Raw genomic sequence first — 18,554 nt, forward strand, 5'->3', positions numbered from 1 at the left:
TGGAATGCTTCACTGGCGTTCCAAGACTGTCAGCGTGGAGCTTTGTTCTTTATGCAATCTTTACTTAATTAGGATCTCATGAAGGTGTTGTGATGAGTAACCTGTGTCATCACGTAATCACCCTCCACCTTTGTGAAGTGCTGTGATGGCCTATGTCAGGCCTCTGTGGTCTAGCCTGTTTCAGCCTGTCCCTTAGGCAGAGAGAGACACTTCATCTGAAGGACAGCCACTCTGTCCGTCAACATACACATTCGCACACTCGCACACACACAATGCACACACGCACGCGCGCACATACACACGCACGTGCACACACACAAATACACCTACACACACACACACACGTGCACACACACAAATACACCTACACACACACTCATTCAACACATCAAAGTGCAGGCGCTATGGCAAGAGCACAGAGATGTGCAGTCTCTGCAGTGTGAAAACAATATTGACTTACCAGACCACTCACAGCCCTCCTCTCTCTCTCTCTCCCTCTCCTCCTTCCTCCCTCCTTCCCTCTTCCTCCACCAGGTCCAGAGTGTCTGGTGCAGTTTGCTGTGTTTAAGGAAACTCCCAGCAGTCCAGAAGGGCTGGCAGGTTGAGTTGTGCCAGCCCATACCCCGGCCCACACCCCAGCCCTCTCTCTGCCCAGGGTCTGCTCTGGTGTTGCTCTTGGCAGCCGTAGAAAGCCCTGGGCGGGCAGAGAGCCATGTGGGTCAAGGGCTTGGGCAACGCCAATGCGCATCTGTGCCCCAGCCAGAGGAAAAATGAAAACAATAAAACAAGCACACGATATAGAAATAAGTATGTGAGGGATTGTCATTATGGAGCCGGCGGGGGGTCCTGGAATTTCCTGGTGAGGTATGAGGTGTTCGGGGGAATGAAAGCATATTTGCGGTTATTAGTGCTGAGCGATTAACCAACATTTCAGGGGGGTTTCGGTTATTAAACAACTAATTGACCAACGATGGTTCAATTACTTGAATTCCATTTAGTTTGTTATTTTTTTGTGAACCCCACGCAACGTTACTCTAGGGAGATGTCACGTCCTGACCAGTAATAGGGGTTATTTGTATTGTAGTTTGGTCAGGACGTGGCAGGGGGTATTTGTTTTATGTGGTTCTGGGTGGTTGGTTGTTTAGAAGGGTGTTTGATTTATTATTTCCGGGTTTTGGGCTATGTTCATTCTAGTATTAGTATTTCTTTGTTTAGGTCATTGGGTGTTGGACTCTCAATTGGAGGCAGGTGTTTCTTGTTGCCTCTGACTGAGAGTCCTATATATAGGTATGTGTTTGTGTTGGTAGTTTGTGGGAGATTGTGCTAGGTATAGCTTTTATGCCTTACTGGCCTGTTCTTCGTCATTGTGTATGTGTTTATTTTGGTTTTTCCTTCTTTGCCAATTTAATAAAAGAAGATGAGTGCACATAACCCCGCTGCGTTTTGGTCCGACAATGATTTTTCTTTATCATCTGACGAAGAAGAATGTGACAGGAGAAATCAAATCATTCAGGATAGAAATCAAGTCAAGAACTATGTGGGACGCTGGGCTGAAGGGAGTTGTAGTTTTCAGTAAGCAAATATTCAACCTAGTTCAGCCCAGAAATGTGCCAATAAAATCAAATCAAATGTTATTGGTCATGTACACATGATTAGCGGATGTTATTGCAGGTGTAGCGAAATGCTTGTGCTTCTTGTTCCGACAGTGCAGTAATATCTAACAAGTAATATCTAACAAATGACACAACATATACCCAATACACACAAATCTAAGTAGGAATGAATTAAGACTACCGTAATTTCCAGACTATTGAGCGCACCTGAATATAAGCCGCACACACTGAATTTTTAAATAAGTATTATTTTTAACATAAATAAGCCGCACATGTCTATAAGCCGCAGGTGCCTACCGGTACATTGAAACAAATGAACTTTACACAGGCTTTAACGAAACACGGCTTGTAACAAAAATAAATAGGCTTTAACGAAACACAGCTTGTAACAAAAATAAATAGGCTTAACGAAACACGGCTTGTAACAAAAAATGAAAAATTTGCAGTAAACAGTAGCCTACCAAGAAAGTCATTGGTCACTATCTTCCTCCTCCTGTGCACTGAAACCACTGTCATCTCCTTTCAAAAAAATGTGAAAGCGGGAAAAATCCATATATTAGCCGCGTCATTGTTTAAGCCACGAGGTTCAAAGCGTGGGAAAAAAGTTGCGGCTTATAGTCCGGAAATTACGGTATATACATATATGGACGAGCGATGTCAGAGCAGAACGGACTAAGATACTGTAGAATAGTATAGCACACAGTATATACATATGAGATGAGTAATGCAAGATATGTAAACATTAAGTGACTGATACCGTAGAATAGTATAGAATACAGTATATACATATGAGATGAGTAATGCCAGACATGTAAACATTATTAAAATGACTAGTGTTCCATTACTTAAAGTGTTCAGTGATTTCTAGTCAATGCCTATAGGCAACTAATGTGCTAGTGATGGCTGTTTAACAGTCTGATGGCCTGGAGTCTCTCAGTCCCAGCTTTGATGCACCTGTACTGACCTCGCCTTCTGTATGATAGCGGGGTGAACAGGCAGTGGCTTGGGTGGTTGATGTCCTTGATGATAAGCTAATATAATGACCACAATCCATTGTGCCTGTTCTTTCCGGCTACGTAAGGCGTAAAAGTGTGAGAGAGGAATGTACACAACAATGACGAGAAAGAAGGATAGAGACAGTTTGTGAAAGTATGCCTCATCTACTTTGAAGAACTAATAAAATGATTTAGTCAGACAGCTCTCCAGCACACTTAGGCAGGCTAGCTAAATAGGATGACTAAAGACAGTACAGTATGGGGAGCACACAGAGATGGCTGGCTGGCTGGCTGCTACTGTCTGAACAGAGATTAGATGATGACTAAGGAATTAAAAATAATAAAGTAATCCAAAAAAACGAAGTAATATACACAACTATTTTATTATTTCATAGTAATTTCCTATTTTTCTATTGACGTCTACCCAATGTGGACATGACAGCAGTGTATTTCATTCGTGCTGGCTTTCGGCCAAATAGCCAGTTACACAAACATTTTCAGCCGGCTACATTTTCCACTTTTCATGCAGTTTCAATTCGCTAGTTCGTTGAACCCTCTCCCGCTAAAATAAACGATATGCATCTTCTACCGATTTATGGAGGTAGCTAGCGACTGGAACGAGCCTCAACAAACACTCAAACTGGACAGTTGTATCTCAATCTCTTCAGTCAAAGACCCAATCATGGACATGCTTACTGACAGTTGTGGCTGCTTTGTGTGATGTATTGTTGTCTCTACCTTCTTGCCCTTTGTGTTGCTGTCTGTGCCCAATAATGTTTGTACCATGTTTTGAGCTGCTACCATGTTGTGTTGCTACAGTAACATGTTGTTGTTTTGTTGCTACCATGTTGTGTTGTCACGTGTTGCTGCCTTGTTGTCGTCTTAGGTCTCTCTTTATGTAGTGTTGTCTCTCTTGTTGTGATGTGTGTTTTGCCCTATATTTATATTGTATTTATTTTACATTTTTTATCCCAGACCCTGCCCCCACAGGAGGGCTTCTGGCTTTAGGCAGGCCGTCATTGTAAATAACAATTTGTTCTTAACAGACTTGCCTAGTTAAATAAAGATTCAATAAAATGGATAGGACAGGTGCCTGTCAGTCACAAAGCAAGCAATGACAGGGCGAAGTGAGAGATTTCACTCTCGCCAAAATTGTTTCTATGGGCTTATTTTGGACCAAAACTTGGAAGATTCTCATTGTTAGGGCAGAGACATGAGCATCTCTTCATTATATACAGATCTCTAGTTGCAGTCGAATTTCTTTACACGGAGGAGGGAGCGAGAGCATGATCTGGTAAAGATGAGTCAAAATCCAATAACCTAATTATTGTTTACTGACATTTTTTTTCGCGTATCCCTTTGCCATTCATAAATCATGCAACGTGGTTCTATGTCATACCTTTCAGATCGTCAGTACAGTTGAAAGTATGGATTATATCCCTCGCGCTTCGCGCAGGTCCAGTAATAATAGCAACAAAGTCATGCCGGTGACGTGACAGCGTGGGAGGACACCCCCCACCCCACAGTTCATATAAAACCATATGTCAGACCACGCACTGTCTCTTATTTCTTCTCGCAAAGTTAGCGTAGCTGTATTGCACAAGTTGACTGGTTTGCTGCTCCCATTTTTCAGATTGCACCTTCTCAGGTCCCGGTAGGGTAAGCTAAACTCTAGTGGGAGTTGTGCGTACTGTCAGTCTGTCAACAACAGCCTGTGACCTGTGGGTCAGAGCATGAAATTTGCCCTCCAAGGCTGTGTGACAGCTCTCCCATACCTATCCCTTTTATAGGAGGATATCGAGCTTCCTTGTCTTGTGCTGCCACCGTACTCCGGTGCTAACCTTGTTGAGCTATCCTCCACTGCGGTGCTCGTTATTGAGGCCACCAGGCACTAGTCGTGGACCCATTTAGTCTCAATGCTGAAGATGGGTCAGAAAAAAGATCTGCCTCACTACTTGCTGTCCTGCATGCGGCCTTAGCTAAGCTTGATGACCCTGAAGCCACAGCCCCTGCAGCTATCCTTTAGCAAAGCTGGGCTGACCCGTGGGCTCTTACCCACCACAGCAAGGATAGTAGGATGCTATCTGCCATGTGCAATGCAAAACAACATGGGCTGGACCATATGCCTATGGTGGATGAATACATAGAAGAGCCGATGCTCTCCCCAGATGAAACCCTGAAGGATGATGCCTGCTGCCCCAGACCTGCAGGGCCACAGATGAGCTACTGTCATGGGCCTACGACACAACGGCTCGCATGGCCCGAATTGCGATCTCTCTTTCAGTGCTCATGCTAGCACAGAACAGGATGCAACAGCCGGAGCACACAGACCTGGACCTCTGCAACCTGAATGACACATCTCTTCAAGTGTTTGCTAGGCAGACTGATGTCCACCCTAGTTGTGACTCATTGTCAAGTCTGGCTTGCCCAAGCCCCAATGTCTGATGACAAATGCATGCTGAGAAAGCTCCGAGTGGTCCCCGGTCTGCTCTTCGGCCCCGCGGATGAGCGGGCCTAAACGTAGAAAACAGCTGAGTCAGGCTACACCGCTGTGGAACCCACAGCCCAGAAACCAGGCATCACAGAGTTAGGGCAGAGGGAGGCCTGACTCACCTTCAACAACAAGATTACATCTCTCCTGGAGAAGGCTTCCGTCCAGGTCTGGATTTAAAGCAGTTCAAGGTTTTCCCAAAGGTTCTCCCGTTTCTCATGTCACATGTTTTCTGGACCGTAGCCGCAGGGGAATAGTTCACGTCCCTGGACTTAAAGGATGCTTACTTTCACGTTCCTGTGTTACCGGAACACAGACGTTTTCTGCGGTTCGCCTTCCAAGGCCAGGCATACCAGTTCGCAGTATTACCCTTCGGCCTCTCCCTGGCTCCTCAAGTCTTCACAAGATACATGACCACAACTCTGAGCTCCCGCCACCTACAGGGGATCAAGAACCTTCCTTACCTCGATCAACGCTGTGCCCTCGGGCCAGTCATCCATGTCACCGCACTGGGTTTTACCGTGAACAATGAAAAGAGCAACTTCACACAAAGCCAAAAAGGTCACCTTTATTGGCAAGGCTCTGACCTGCTAGAATGTCAGACAGTTTACCTAGCCTGAATCACTTTCTGCTGGTTCTCAAACACAAACATGTCCTGATACGATCACAATACATCGACAGTGTTCCACATCAACCATCAAGGGGGATTGAGATCAGTATGGTCCTTACAGGTAGCCAAACAACTCATGGGCCCTACCACATCTGGCTTCCCTACGAGGCATTCATCTCCCAGGCAAGGTGACTGAGGTGGCAGACTTCTTGTCGTGAAAGAAGCCACCCTCGGGGGAATGGAGACTTCACCCGCAAGTAGGGACGATGACATGGCAGCGGTTTGGAACAGCACATGTGGACCTGTTCGCCTGAGAGCAAACATTCCACTGCTCTCTCTGGTTCTTGCTGGCAGAGTCCAAGAGCCCTCCTGGGCATGTATGCCTTAGCCCACACACGGCCAGAGGACCTACTGTATGCTTTCCCTCCGACCCCCCTGATCTTAGCAACGCTACACAGGGTCTCTCAGGCTTAGCACAGGCTGCTACTTGTAGCCCCCAGATGGCCAATGAGACCTTGGTTTCCAACTCTCCTCCGTCTTCTGGAGGGGGTGCCATGGCAGCTCCCTCACAGACAGGACCTGCTCTCACTGCAGGATATGGCATCCCAGCCCAGACCAACTACAGCTATGGGTGTGGCCCCTGAAGAGCCCGACCCTCTCTCTTGCGATCCTGCTATTATCGAGATGTTACAGAATGCCAGACACCCATCATCCAGGATGATGTATGCTGGTTGCTGTAAGCTGTTTATCAAATTATGCTCTACAAGGGCTGAGGAACCGGTGTCCTGCTCTATACCTATTGGACTCAGGTTGCTCTGCCTCTACCTTGAAGGTGTATGCCTCAGCCATATCGGCTAACCATTTAGGCAGCGATGGAAAATCGGCAAGACGATGTCCACCATCTGCATCCCCTCAGGGGTGTCCTCGCGACATCCTGGGATCTGACACTAGTTTTGGAGACTTTGACAAACCCTCCCTACCAAGCATACGGAGGAGCCGGACATAAAATGGTTCTCTCTGGAAACAGCTTTCCTCTTAGCTATTTCATCAGCGAAACGTGTGAGTGAGCTCCACACACTCTCTATGAGTCCTGTCTGCCTACAATGGAAGGTAGATGACCTAGCTGTGACCTTATGGCCCAATCCAGCCTTTTTGCCTAAGGTTTTATCACCCCTTCACATCAATCAAGCCATCGAGCTGGCCTACTGCCCCCCTTCTCTCCAGAATGCGGAGGAGGACAAGCGAGCAAATCTCCTGTGTCCAGTCCGTTCTCTCAAACGCTATATGCAAGCCTCGGCGCACTACAGGAAGTCAGACCAGTTGTTTCTGTGCTTCAGTGGTAAGTCACAAGGCCTTGCATTGTCCAAGCAGTGGCTTTCACACTGGGTTGTGGATGTCATCACTCAGGCCTAAAAGGGTGTAGGGCTCCCTGTCCTAGAAGGTGTGATATGTCACTCGACCAGAAGTGTAGCCACATCCTGGACTGCACTGAGAGGCATCCCCCTGAATGAGTTATGCGCAACTGCTACCTGGTCGTCGCCCTGCACGTTCTCAAGATTTTAAAAGGTCAACGTCGCATCCTGCCACACCATGGGGTCTGCCATTCTTCCAGTGGCACAGGTGCATTAATCAGAGGTTAGTAGTGCAATTCCTCGCAACCTTGTTGGTATGACTCATCCATACTTTCACCGTACTGACGTTCTGAAAGGTATGAAGTAGAACGGAAGTTACGAATGTAACTATGGTTCTACGAATACCTGGTAGACCGTCAGTACTTTCCTGTCACTCGGAATCTTTGGGTGAGAAAATTCTCTGAGTGCGTGGTCTGATGTACGGTTTTATATGAACCGTGGGGGCACATCCTTCCATGCTGTCACGTCACTAGCATGACTTTCTTGTTATTATTACTCGAACTACGCGGAGCGCGAGGGATGTTGGATTCATGCTTTCAACCATATTGACAGTCTTCAGGAATTAGTAGAACCATAGTTACATTAGTAAATTCCGTTATATGTCCATTGTATTGCATTGTCAGTCAGTAAGTATTGCCTACCAAATCGTATTGATGAGAGAGTCCTTAATTTGGCTCCCTAATTTGCATAGGCTACTGGAAGGCCTAAGCTTATTGGCAATTATCTGAAGATAAATTATGAAAACATTATATGAAGATGGTGAATCATCACAACAGGAACAATATTTGGTATTTTTGTATTTGGTATTTTATTAGGATCCCCATTAGCCAGCAGCTACTCTTCCTGGGTTCCACACAAAACATCATTAGACAAGAACAGCTCAAGGACAGAACTACATACATTTTTAAAGGCACACATAGCCTACATATCAATGCATACACACAAACTATCTAGGTCAAATAGGGAGAGGCGTGGTGTTGTGAGGTGTTGCTTTATCTGTTTTTTGAAACCAGGTTTGCTGTCTATTTGAGCAATATGAGATGGAAGGAAGTTCCATGCAATAAGAGCTCTATATAATACTGAACATTTTCTTGAATTTGTTCTGGATTTGGGGACTATGAAAAGACCCCTGGTGGCATGTTTGGTGGGATAAGTGTGTGTGTCAGAGCTGTGTGTAAGTTGACTATGCAAACAATGAATGTTTCTTATAAAAATAATGTACTTGTGGAAAACACTGTGACAGAGACAATGGAATATTTTCAATGTTTTGGCAATTGAATGTTCACTATTTTGGCCTTTGGACTTTCCATTAAAAAGCTCTAAAATAATTTGTCATTATTTCATAATGCCTTCAATGTTTAAAAAAAACGACATTGCTCAGCACTAACCGTTAAGGCCGCAGGTTTGATCAAGGCCCATTTTGGGATTACCGCTTTGGCAGGATGACAGCACGGCGCTGGGTCCTTGGCTGAAAATAGATTCTGTGAAACACGTCTAATAAAATAAATAAGATTGCTCACTGCTCTCTTTGCAGTGAGAAAGGCTGGGTGAGGTCCTGGGGTTGCTTGCATGCAATGGGAAATATGAGAAGAGGTTAAAGAGTGGACTGAGGGAGGGAAGAAGGGAGGGAGCAAGAGGGAAAAAGGGAGAGAGAGGCATCCATGCTGTCAGCTCTCTAGTGTTGTCTCCCCTCATTAGAACAGAGGCACACTACTAAGGCACCGCCTGGAAGACTGGTTAGCAAATACAATGACCTCAGACTACGAGAGAGAGAGAGAGAGAGAGAGAGAGAGAGAGAGAGAGAGAGAGAGAGAGAGAGAGAGAAAAGAGAGAAACATTTCTCAAGCAAAATTGAGAAAGAAGAGTCAAAGATTTAGCTTAGAACTAGGGTGTGCTCAGCTCATTGTTAAGATAACAAACAGTTAAAGCAACATTCAAAAAGGCAATACAATAAGGCATATATGAGTTCAATAAGTGATTGCAAAAACATAACATCATTTTTTGAATTATTACATATAACCAGTGTGTTGACTTAGGGTAGATCATTTGTGCAGCCGTAGGCCTTAAGCCTACACACAAATCATGCGGTCGGGATGTCGACCATCAGTATTTAAGGTATAGCCATCACTTTCCTTTACAAACCCTGGTGGGGGCAATTAGGTTTAGGAGTTACCAGCGGTGATGTAACATGCAGTCATACGTACGTAATCAAGGGTGCAAATCAACTGACCGCACCACCATAGGACATGAATGTGTTAGTGGGCGGAATGTGAGACGGTGTGAAACTCAATCTACTGTACCCTGAGTAAACCACTCTGTTCCTCACGCCCTCCACCTAGCGCTCCTGTCAGAACACTTATCCCTGATTGACAGCTGGCTGGGGCCTGCCAGAGGCGGCCGTGGGATTGAGGGGGCGGGAGCTGGGACTGTTAACCACTGGTGTCTGGGACAGCTGCAGTGTCGCAGCTCCCGCTGGTTGCTGCACGCCATAAATTCTCTCTAAAGAGGGTTTACTTTTTATTTTAATGGGGGCTGTAAATTTATGGTGCTGAGGCCCTGAGAGAGGTATTTTTAAAGGGACAGTCTCCCTCTTTTCCGCTCTCCCTTCTTTTTCCCTGAGAGAGGAGAAGTGGAGAAAATGGAGCTCTGCCATGCCTCTTGTGGTCTGTTTTAGCCAGTCTGCACATGATGGGAAACGTTAGGAAACTAATGGAAAGAAACTTCTATAAACTATCCATCATACAATTCCACTACAGTATGCCTGTGTTAGTGTGAGCCACAACAAAATGAGACTTTAACAGTGTGCTGTTAACTTGTCATTGTTCACACTGCCAAGTCCCTAACAGTTCCTCCCTCTGCAGGTGCTGTTTGCCCTGAACCAAACCCTGCTGCAGCATGAGAGTGTGAGAGCAGGCAGTCTGCAGGGCTCCTACACCACCGAGGACCTCATCACACACTACAACTGTGGAGACCTCAGCTCCATCATCTTCAACCACGACACCTCACAGGTACATCCACCATTGCTGGAAGATGGAAAGGGGCTAAAGCCATGTTATTCCATCCTTTTGTTTCTTCCAGCAGGCTTTTGTTTCTATCCAGCACTAACACAGCCAATTGAACTAACAATCAAGCCCAGACTTAGAGGAGTGACTTATGACCCCACACTATAGTAATATTTCAACATTCATGAACACTGTACCATTATGTATGTTGTCAGACTGATGGCACACACATGATCATCTGTGATCACGACATCAGCAACGTCTAATTAGGATCGTTTCAGCATATTACATCACTTTACCTTCACAGGTGTATTATTACGGCCAGACAAATGATGGAATAAGACATTCTATTCTGTATCCTTGGCCCCTAAAGACCATGTCTCCGACAGTTGTCTCCTGTGTCCCTCCGCTAAATCAGACCAGGGAGCCTTGGGTCTTTATCTAATAATAACACATATTAACATTCCATACCACATGCTATAACTATCTAATGGTTGATGGCGGTGCCTGGCTGTGCTGATCTATGGCAGGCCTTATGAACTTTCTACCGGAGTAGCAGGTGTTCCCTGATAAATGGACAGTAATCCCCAGCCCCTTGCTCTCCCAGCTCAGTCTTCATCTACTGGGGGCCTGATGGGCCGCAGGCGGGAGAGGTTAATGGATTTCAACACGGAGGGCCCTACTCATTCCTCCGCCTCAGCCGTAGCAGAGCAGGCCAATCCACCAGAGGGTGTAGAGCAATTAGGACGTTCAAAGAGAGAATGCAGAAGGAGGCCCTGGCCAGGGCTGCAACCAGGAGTGAGGAAGGGAGGAAATGTTTCCCTGTCATTTCACATTTCCTGAGCGGTCAGGATAGAGTGCAGCTAATGGGCTTTCCTGTGATAAGTTATCTGCATGTGGTTCACCCCCCCTCCAACTGGCCACCTCTTTTTTCTCTGTTTTCATTAAACGCTCTGGCGGTCCTCATTCATCAGAGAACCGATGGAGCTTCCTCCCCTTCTCTTTACCCCGTCCCCCGTCCCCGTCCTCTCTGCTTCTCCTTCTTTAGCCTAGACACTCACACTCCAGTCCCACAGAACCCACCAGTCCTAGAGAGAGAGAAACAGAGAGAGACAGAGAGAGCGAGACAGAGACACAGAGAGAGAGAATTAAACAAGAAAGAAAGAATGAAAGAGGAAAGAGAGAAAGAGCAAAATTGAGAAAGAAGAGTCACGAGAGAAAGAGAGAGAGGGGGATATAAGGGAAAAAGGTATTTAGAAAGAGGAAGGAGAGGAGTTGTAAAGATACATGATATAGGAGAGATCAGAGCTGTATCAAAAAGTAAATATGGTTAATGTCCTTGGTTAAACACAATGTCATATACACCAATAATCATGTGTTTAACCACATTACTACGTGCCATGAAAACCAGATCTTGCGAGAGAGTAGACAGATTGCTAGAGAGAGAGAGAGACTTTGACTTTTTGTCTTTCTTTAATGAAACTTTCTCATTTCATTTAAAAACTCACCACCCCCCCTTAAAAATAAAACACCTAAATATATCCTGTACTGCATACATGTACCATACTCACCTTTCCATCTACCACATGATACAAAACAACATCACAATTCCCCAAGAAACACACCACTTCTACAACCGTATATCCAAATGATCTTCCCCAGCTATACAGACAGCCCCCCCAACACACCATATCTCCTGAAACATCTCTACACTTATCATTCTATAGAAGTCAAACTCAACCCTAAGGCGCGCAGAGACCGTCCCATTAAACACTAGTAAAGGGTCTGTTATGACCCTGTTCCTCCTTGTTAGCCAAATAGCCAACTTCGCCTGAGCAAACAGAAAATTCAACAAAACACATTTGGCCTTCTCCTTATTAGAGTACTTGTACCCCATTATAAACACCCCAACAGTAAAAACCTCCCCCAACCTCTCACACAGTCATTCCAACAGAGACATTAATGGCATTAACCTGGTGCACACAGAAAACACACGAATCACAGTTTCTTTCAATACACAGAAAGGACACCGCTGCCCGATTCCTGGTTCAACCCGTGCCAACCAGCTGTTAGTGGCCAGGGCTCCATGAAGAACACTCCACTGGAGGTCCCCTGACCTCTTTGGTACTGGGGGTTTGTAGAGCCCCCTCCATCTAAAACCTACCATACTCTCCGCCCCACATACACTCCTGTTAGGCTCCTAATGTTCCTCACCTTAACACAGAGGTTGTAGAGGGCTTTACCTCCCACCCATTCAAACTCCCCCAAGCTCGGAGTGTTAAAATCTAACAAGTCCTTCAGACCCCCTTGCCAGTCCCCAGTCTCTGCCATCACCTGCAGTGGTGGAAACATTGGTGGCCACTCCCCCTTTGGCCGCTCAAACACCCCCCTTACCGGCTCAGACAGTGCCTCCTGGACCTCCTCCAGGAATCTCTCCAGCAGCCTAAGAGACATTATTCCTGTTTGTTGTGCCAAGACTTCCGGGGTTTTCTACCCCTCCTCTCCAAGCAGTCGCAGGTCACCCAGCCTTTGTAAACTCGATGCCATCAGTTGCCTCTGCAGGGTGGCCGACTGAACCGATCTCAAAAGGATGATTGGGTTGTGGAAAATAGGCTCCTCCCACACCCACAGCCCAGGCTCCACACCCCCTTCTCGTGTAGGCCTTAGCACCTGCCAGGCCCTCAGCACTGCAGAATAAAAATGTGAGAGACCTGCTGTACTCAGCCTCTCCAGCTTCATGTGGAACAGCTGCCGGTCCAATCCTAAACTGCCTGCTCTCCTCAGCAATGCGCATGCTGGTTCCCTCCAGCCAACATCAGTATGGTACAGCAGTCTCTGCACCGCCTTTAGCCGGAAAGCAGCCATCCTGCTCTCCAGTTCCACCAGGCCCTGTCCTCCTTCGTGGACGGTCATGTACAACACTGCCGCCCTCAGCCAGTGATAGCCCGACCAGAAAAAGTCCACCAGCTTGTGTTGCAGGTCTGCAACGGGGGTGTTGAGGACAGCCAGTTTATGCCACAGGGAAGATGCCACCAGGCTGTTGATTATCAGCACCCTCCCTCTATATGACACTTGGGACAAGAGCCACCTCCACCTGGCCAGTCTTGACACCACTGCCTGTGACAGCCCCTCCCAGTTCTTCCTGACCCACCTCTCCAAGCCCAGGTACACCCCCAACACTTTAAGCCCTTCACAATCCCACTGCAAACCCCCTGGAAGCAGAGGAGGGGCCCTATCCCCCCATGCCCTACATAAGAGAGCTTTGCTCTTTCCCCAGTTTACCATAGCACATGAAGCTCCCTCGTACACCTTCAGACTGGTCTCTAGTGCCTGCATATCCTGACCATCACAGAAACGTAATCTGCATATGCTGACACTGCTATGCCTGTCACCACATCCATGCCTGTCCAGCATACTCCCTGCAGTCTCTTGCGTAGCAGTCCCAAATAAGTCTCAATGGCTAGTGTATATAACTGCCCAGATAGAGGGCATCCTTGTCTAATGCCCCGTCTCACCCAGACTGGCCTACTGAGCCCCCCTCCCACCTTGACCATACATGACGCCCCAGCATACAACAGCCTCACACAGGTCAAAAATGTTCTTCCCAAACCCAAACATCACATTAAACAGATACTCATGGTCCACTCTATCAACAGCCTTCTCTTGATCTAAAGAGACCAGTCCAAAGTTCACATTAGAACCTTTCGACAAGTCCAACATGCCCCTGATTAAGAACAAGTTGTCCGTGATTGAGCGTCCCGGTACACAATATGTATGGTCCTTATGTATCGAGTCTAAATGGGACTTCAATCTGTTAGAGAGGACCTTGGCAAATATCTTGTAGTCCGCACAGAGTAATGCCACAGGCCTCCAGTTCTTAAGTTCACACAAGTCCCCTTTTTTGGGCAGGAGAGTCAGAACCGCCCGACGGCAGCTCATCGGCAACTCTCCTACCCCGACGCATTCACGTAACACGCAAAAGAAGTCCTGTCCAATTATTCCCCAGAATGTTTTTATAAAACTCCACTGGGAGTCCATCGACCCCCGGTGCACGACCGGGGGACATCTGGGTTACGGCCTCTGCCAGTTCATGGGACAACAGAGGAATGTCCATTTCATCCCTCTGTGCCAGAGACAGCTTAGGGAGTCCTGCAAACAAGACCTGAGCACACATAGGATCACACATTTCTGCCCTATACAACTCAGTATAAAACTCCACAGTCCGCTCCCGCATCTCCCCCACCACAGAGGTCACCCGCCCATCAGACAGCCATAGACAATGCATACGTATGGCTTCACCGCTCTGTCTTTCCAAACCAAAGAAGAAGGGGCTGAGAGCATCCATCTCCTTGAGCATGGAGAGCCTAGCTCTTACAAGTGCCCTCTTTGCTTTAACCTGGAAAAAACTACCCAGGTCCCTACGTAATTCAGCTAAATTAGCCTGGAGGCCTACATTGCCTTGCCCCACCATCTCTACCTCCATCTCACTAATACAATGCTCTAGTTCCCCCAATACTCTCCTGGCCTCTGAGGATGAGAGAGCTGTATGCTGTTGAGAGAAAAATATAATTTGGACTTTCCCCAAATCCCACCATTGACTCAGAGACTCATACGCCTCTCTTCGCTGCCCTACCTTTCCCAAAAGGTCTGGAAACCTAAGCAAAAAGTGGCATCTTGTAAGAGCTTTACATTAAACTTTCAATAGGATGCCTGCCGGGGACCTGGTGAAATAGACAGCCGAGCCATGGTTATGTGGTGATCCAAAAACCCCACCGGGAGAATGGTAGCACCCAACAGCCTATTGCTCCGATTCCTGGACATGTAAAACCGATCAAGTCGGGCTGCACTCACCCTAGCCCCAAAAACTTTCACCCATGTTGTCCCGGCTGTCGAAAGGATCGGACCAAAGTGCAGCGTGTGTTTCGTTCCACATATTTATTTAATCCGTGAAAACTATGCAATATATCAAATAACTGAAATCTACAAAATAACAAACTGTGACGCAGAGGAGAAACAAACACTACTCACAAATAATCACCCACAAAAACAGGTGGGACAAACATCAACTTAAATATGACCTCCAATTAGAGACAATGATGACCAGCTGCCTCTAATTGGAGATCATACCAAACAAAACCAACATAGAAAAACAAAACTAGAAACTGAACATAGAAATACAAAACATAGACAAACACCCCCTGTCATGCCCTGACCTACTCTATCATAGAAAATAACCACTTACTATGGTCAGGACGTGACAGTACCCCCCCCCCCCAAAGGTGCGGACTCCAACCGCACCTACACAAAACAACTAAACCCCCCCAAACAACAAACCCCCCCCCCCCCCCAAAAAAACAAAAACACAAAGGGAGGGTAGGGTGGGTGACTAATGTCTATGGCGGCTCAGGTGCAGTACCTAGAACCTTCTTATCCAGCGCATCCCCCCGTGGAGGAGGCGGCTCGTGTTCGGGGCGTAACCCCAGCTCCACCCGCTGATCCCTCTGCTTCTGTACCACTGGACTGTAGATCGTCGCCGGAGGCTCTGTGTTGCCGGCCGCCGCTGGAGGTTGTGGGCTGCGGCCCGCCGCTGGAGGTTCTGGGCTGCGGGCCACCGCTGGAGGTTCTGGGCTGCGGACCATCGCTGGAGGCTCCGGACCATGGCTGGAGGCTCCAGACTGCGGACCATGGCTGGAGGCTCCGGACTGCGGACCATGGCTGGAGGCTCCGGACTGGGGAGCGTCGCTGGAGGCTCCGGACTGGGGAGCGTCGCTGGAGGCTCCGGACTGGGGAGCGTCGCTGGAGGCGTCGCTGGAGGCTCCGGACTGGGGAGCGTCGCTGGAGGCTCCGGACTGAGGAGCGTCGTTGTAGGTTCCGGACTAAGGAGCGTTGTTGTAGGTTCCAGACTAGGGACCGTTTCTGCAGACTCCTTGCCATGGATCATCTCTACAGGTTCCGCGCCATGGATCATCACTGGAGGCTTCATGCCATGGATCATCTCTACAGGTGCCGGGCCATGGATTATCCCTATAGGCTTCGTGCCATGGATTATCCCTACAGGCTCCGGACCATGGATAATCCCTACAGGCTTTTTGCCATGGATTATCCCTACAGGCTCCGGGGCATGGATTACCTCTGGAGGCTTCGTGCCATGGAACATCCCTACAGGCTCCGGGCCATGGATCATCTCTACAGGTTTCGGACCATCGATTATCACTGGAGGCTTTCTTCGTGGAGCTGGAACAGGTCTCACCGGACTGGGGAGACACACTGAGGACCGAGTGCTCAAAGCAGGCACCGGCCGTACTGGGCTATGGAGGCTTACTGGAGGACGAGTGCGAGGAGCAGGCACCGAACGTACTGGACTATGGAGGCGCACTGGAGGGAGAGTGCGAGAAACAGGCACAGGACGTACTGGGCTATGGAGGCGCACTGGAGAGAGAGTGCGAGAGGCAGGCACATGCTCACCAAAATAAGCACGGTAGTTGGCTCAGGTCTCACCCCTGGCCCAGCCAAACTACCCGTGTGCCTCTCGTTCCTCCCCGGTAGGCCACGACACTTGTCCAATACCTGTTCCCCTGGGAGGCGCTCCTCTCCTGCCCCTAACTCCTCCAAAACCCAAGATATACTCCTCCTTATCTCTTTAATTGTCCATAGCTCCATATCACGCTGCTTGGTCCCTTGGTGGTGGGTGATTCTGTCATGGCTGTCGAAAGGATCGGACCAAAGTGCAGCGTGTGTTTCGTTCCACATATTTATTTAATCCGTGAAAACTATGCAATACATCAAATAACTGAAATCTACAAAATAACAAACCGTGACGCAGAGGAGAAACAAACACTACTCACAAATAATCGGCCACAAAAACAGGTGGGACAAACATCAACCTAAATATGACCTCCAATTAGAGACAACGACGACCAGCTGCCTCTAATTGGAGATCATACAAAAAACAACAACATAGAAAAACAAAACTAGAAACTGAACATAGAAATACAAAACATAGACAAACACCCCCTGTCACGCCCTGACCTACTCTACCATAGAAAATAACCACTTACTATGGTCAGGACGTGACACATGTATACTGTCTTGTGTTGGGATGTTTAGTTCTCCAAACATCCACTAGGTCGAACTGATTAATGATGTCCCTTAACACTCCCACTGACACTGAATGAGGCTCTTCCCCATTTCTGTCTTTCGTAAAATCCATTGTACAGTCCCGGTCCCCTCCGACCACCAGCGTCTCCTCAGGCGCTACCTGTGAGAGTTCCTGTCTAAGACTCCCAAATAGAACCTCCCTCTCTCTCCCTATGTTAGGCGCATGCACATTTATAAAGACAAAACCCATGTTGTTAATTTCTGCTTTTACAACAAGCAGCCTACCCCTGCACACCTCCTTTGAGGAGCAAATATTTACAGACAGACCCGGTACAAAAAGGATTGCCACCCCTGCACTAAGATTTGTCCCATGGCTCAACACACTGGCCCCTTTCCAAAAGAGCCCCCAATCGACTTCATTCAACACATCACTATGCGTCTCCTGCAGAAACAACACCTGTACTTTTTTTGGTTTTGCATATTCACCCAACACACTCCTCTTTCCCGCATCTCTGGCGCCATTATATTGAGCGATCCTACCCGAAGAGTCTCCATAAGAACTGTGCTAAAAGCCAGCAAAGAAAGAGACCAATAGCAATGCTCACAAAGCCCCAGTGCCAGAAAGAAACTATACATCTAAACAGTGTCTGAAGGTAGACCCTTACGCACTGTTGTGACCCACTTCCTCAACCTAAAACGTTTCCTGGGTGAGAGGACACCATGCCCCTCATTTTTCAAAGCATGTTGTGCTGATCATACAAACTTTCTCGGGTCAGAAAAAAAAGACTCAAGATTAACTTTTTTCCCCTTGGTCTCATTCAGGAACCTTGTCAGTTCCCTCAACGTGTACTTTGACCCTTCTGCTTGACTGACTGTCAGCTCCGGACCCATTGAAGAGGAGTCTGAAAAAAATAACTCCTCATTGTCCTCTTCCTCAGATTCACTTTCCTCCTCTCCATCTCCTATCCTGACCACCTGCCCTTCCTCTCTGGTCAGGGCCTCCCCCCCAGCACCAGGCAAAGGTTCCATGGTGCTTTTGACCACACCCTTTTTCCTTTTCTGCTTGACACCCTCCTCCTCCCCCCTAGTCTCTTACACTTCCCCACTATACTCTCCTCATCCACTAGCATAACCTGACTAGACCCAGCCTCATCTACACCACCATCCATAGCATGACTAGGCCCAGCCTCATCTACACCATCATCTCTAGCATGACTAGACCCAGCCTCATCTACACCACCATCTCTAGCCTGACTAGACCCAGCCTCAGCTACCCCACCATCTCTAGCATGACTAGACCCAGCCTCATCTACACCATCATCTCTAGCATGAC

At 47.6% G+C, this 18,554-nt stretch overlaps 1 protein-coding gene across 1 annotated transcript in view; it reads left to right on the forward strand.

The window, feature by feature from the left end:
• LOC115192559 (metalloprotease TIKI2) overlaps positions 1-18,554 on the forward strand; it is a 97,645-nt gene that overhangs the window by 44,996 nt on the left and 34,095 nt on the right. The window contains exon 3 of the mRNA XM_029751203.1: positions 9,983-10,129. Coding sequence (XP_029607063.1) covers positions 9,983-10,129 — 147 coding nt within the window. The remainder of the gene's footprint in view (positions 1-9,982; positions 10,130-18,554) is intronic.

Source organism: Salmo trutta, chromosome 4 (genome assembly GCF_901001165.1).
Source record: "Salmo trutta chromosome 4, fSalTru1.1, whole genome shotgun sequence".
In the NCBI taxonomy this organism is placed as follows: Eukaryota; Metazoa; Chordata; class Actinopteri; order Salmoniformes; family Salmonidae; genus Salmo; species Salmo trutta.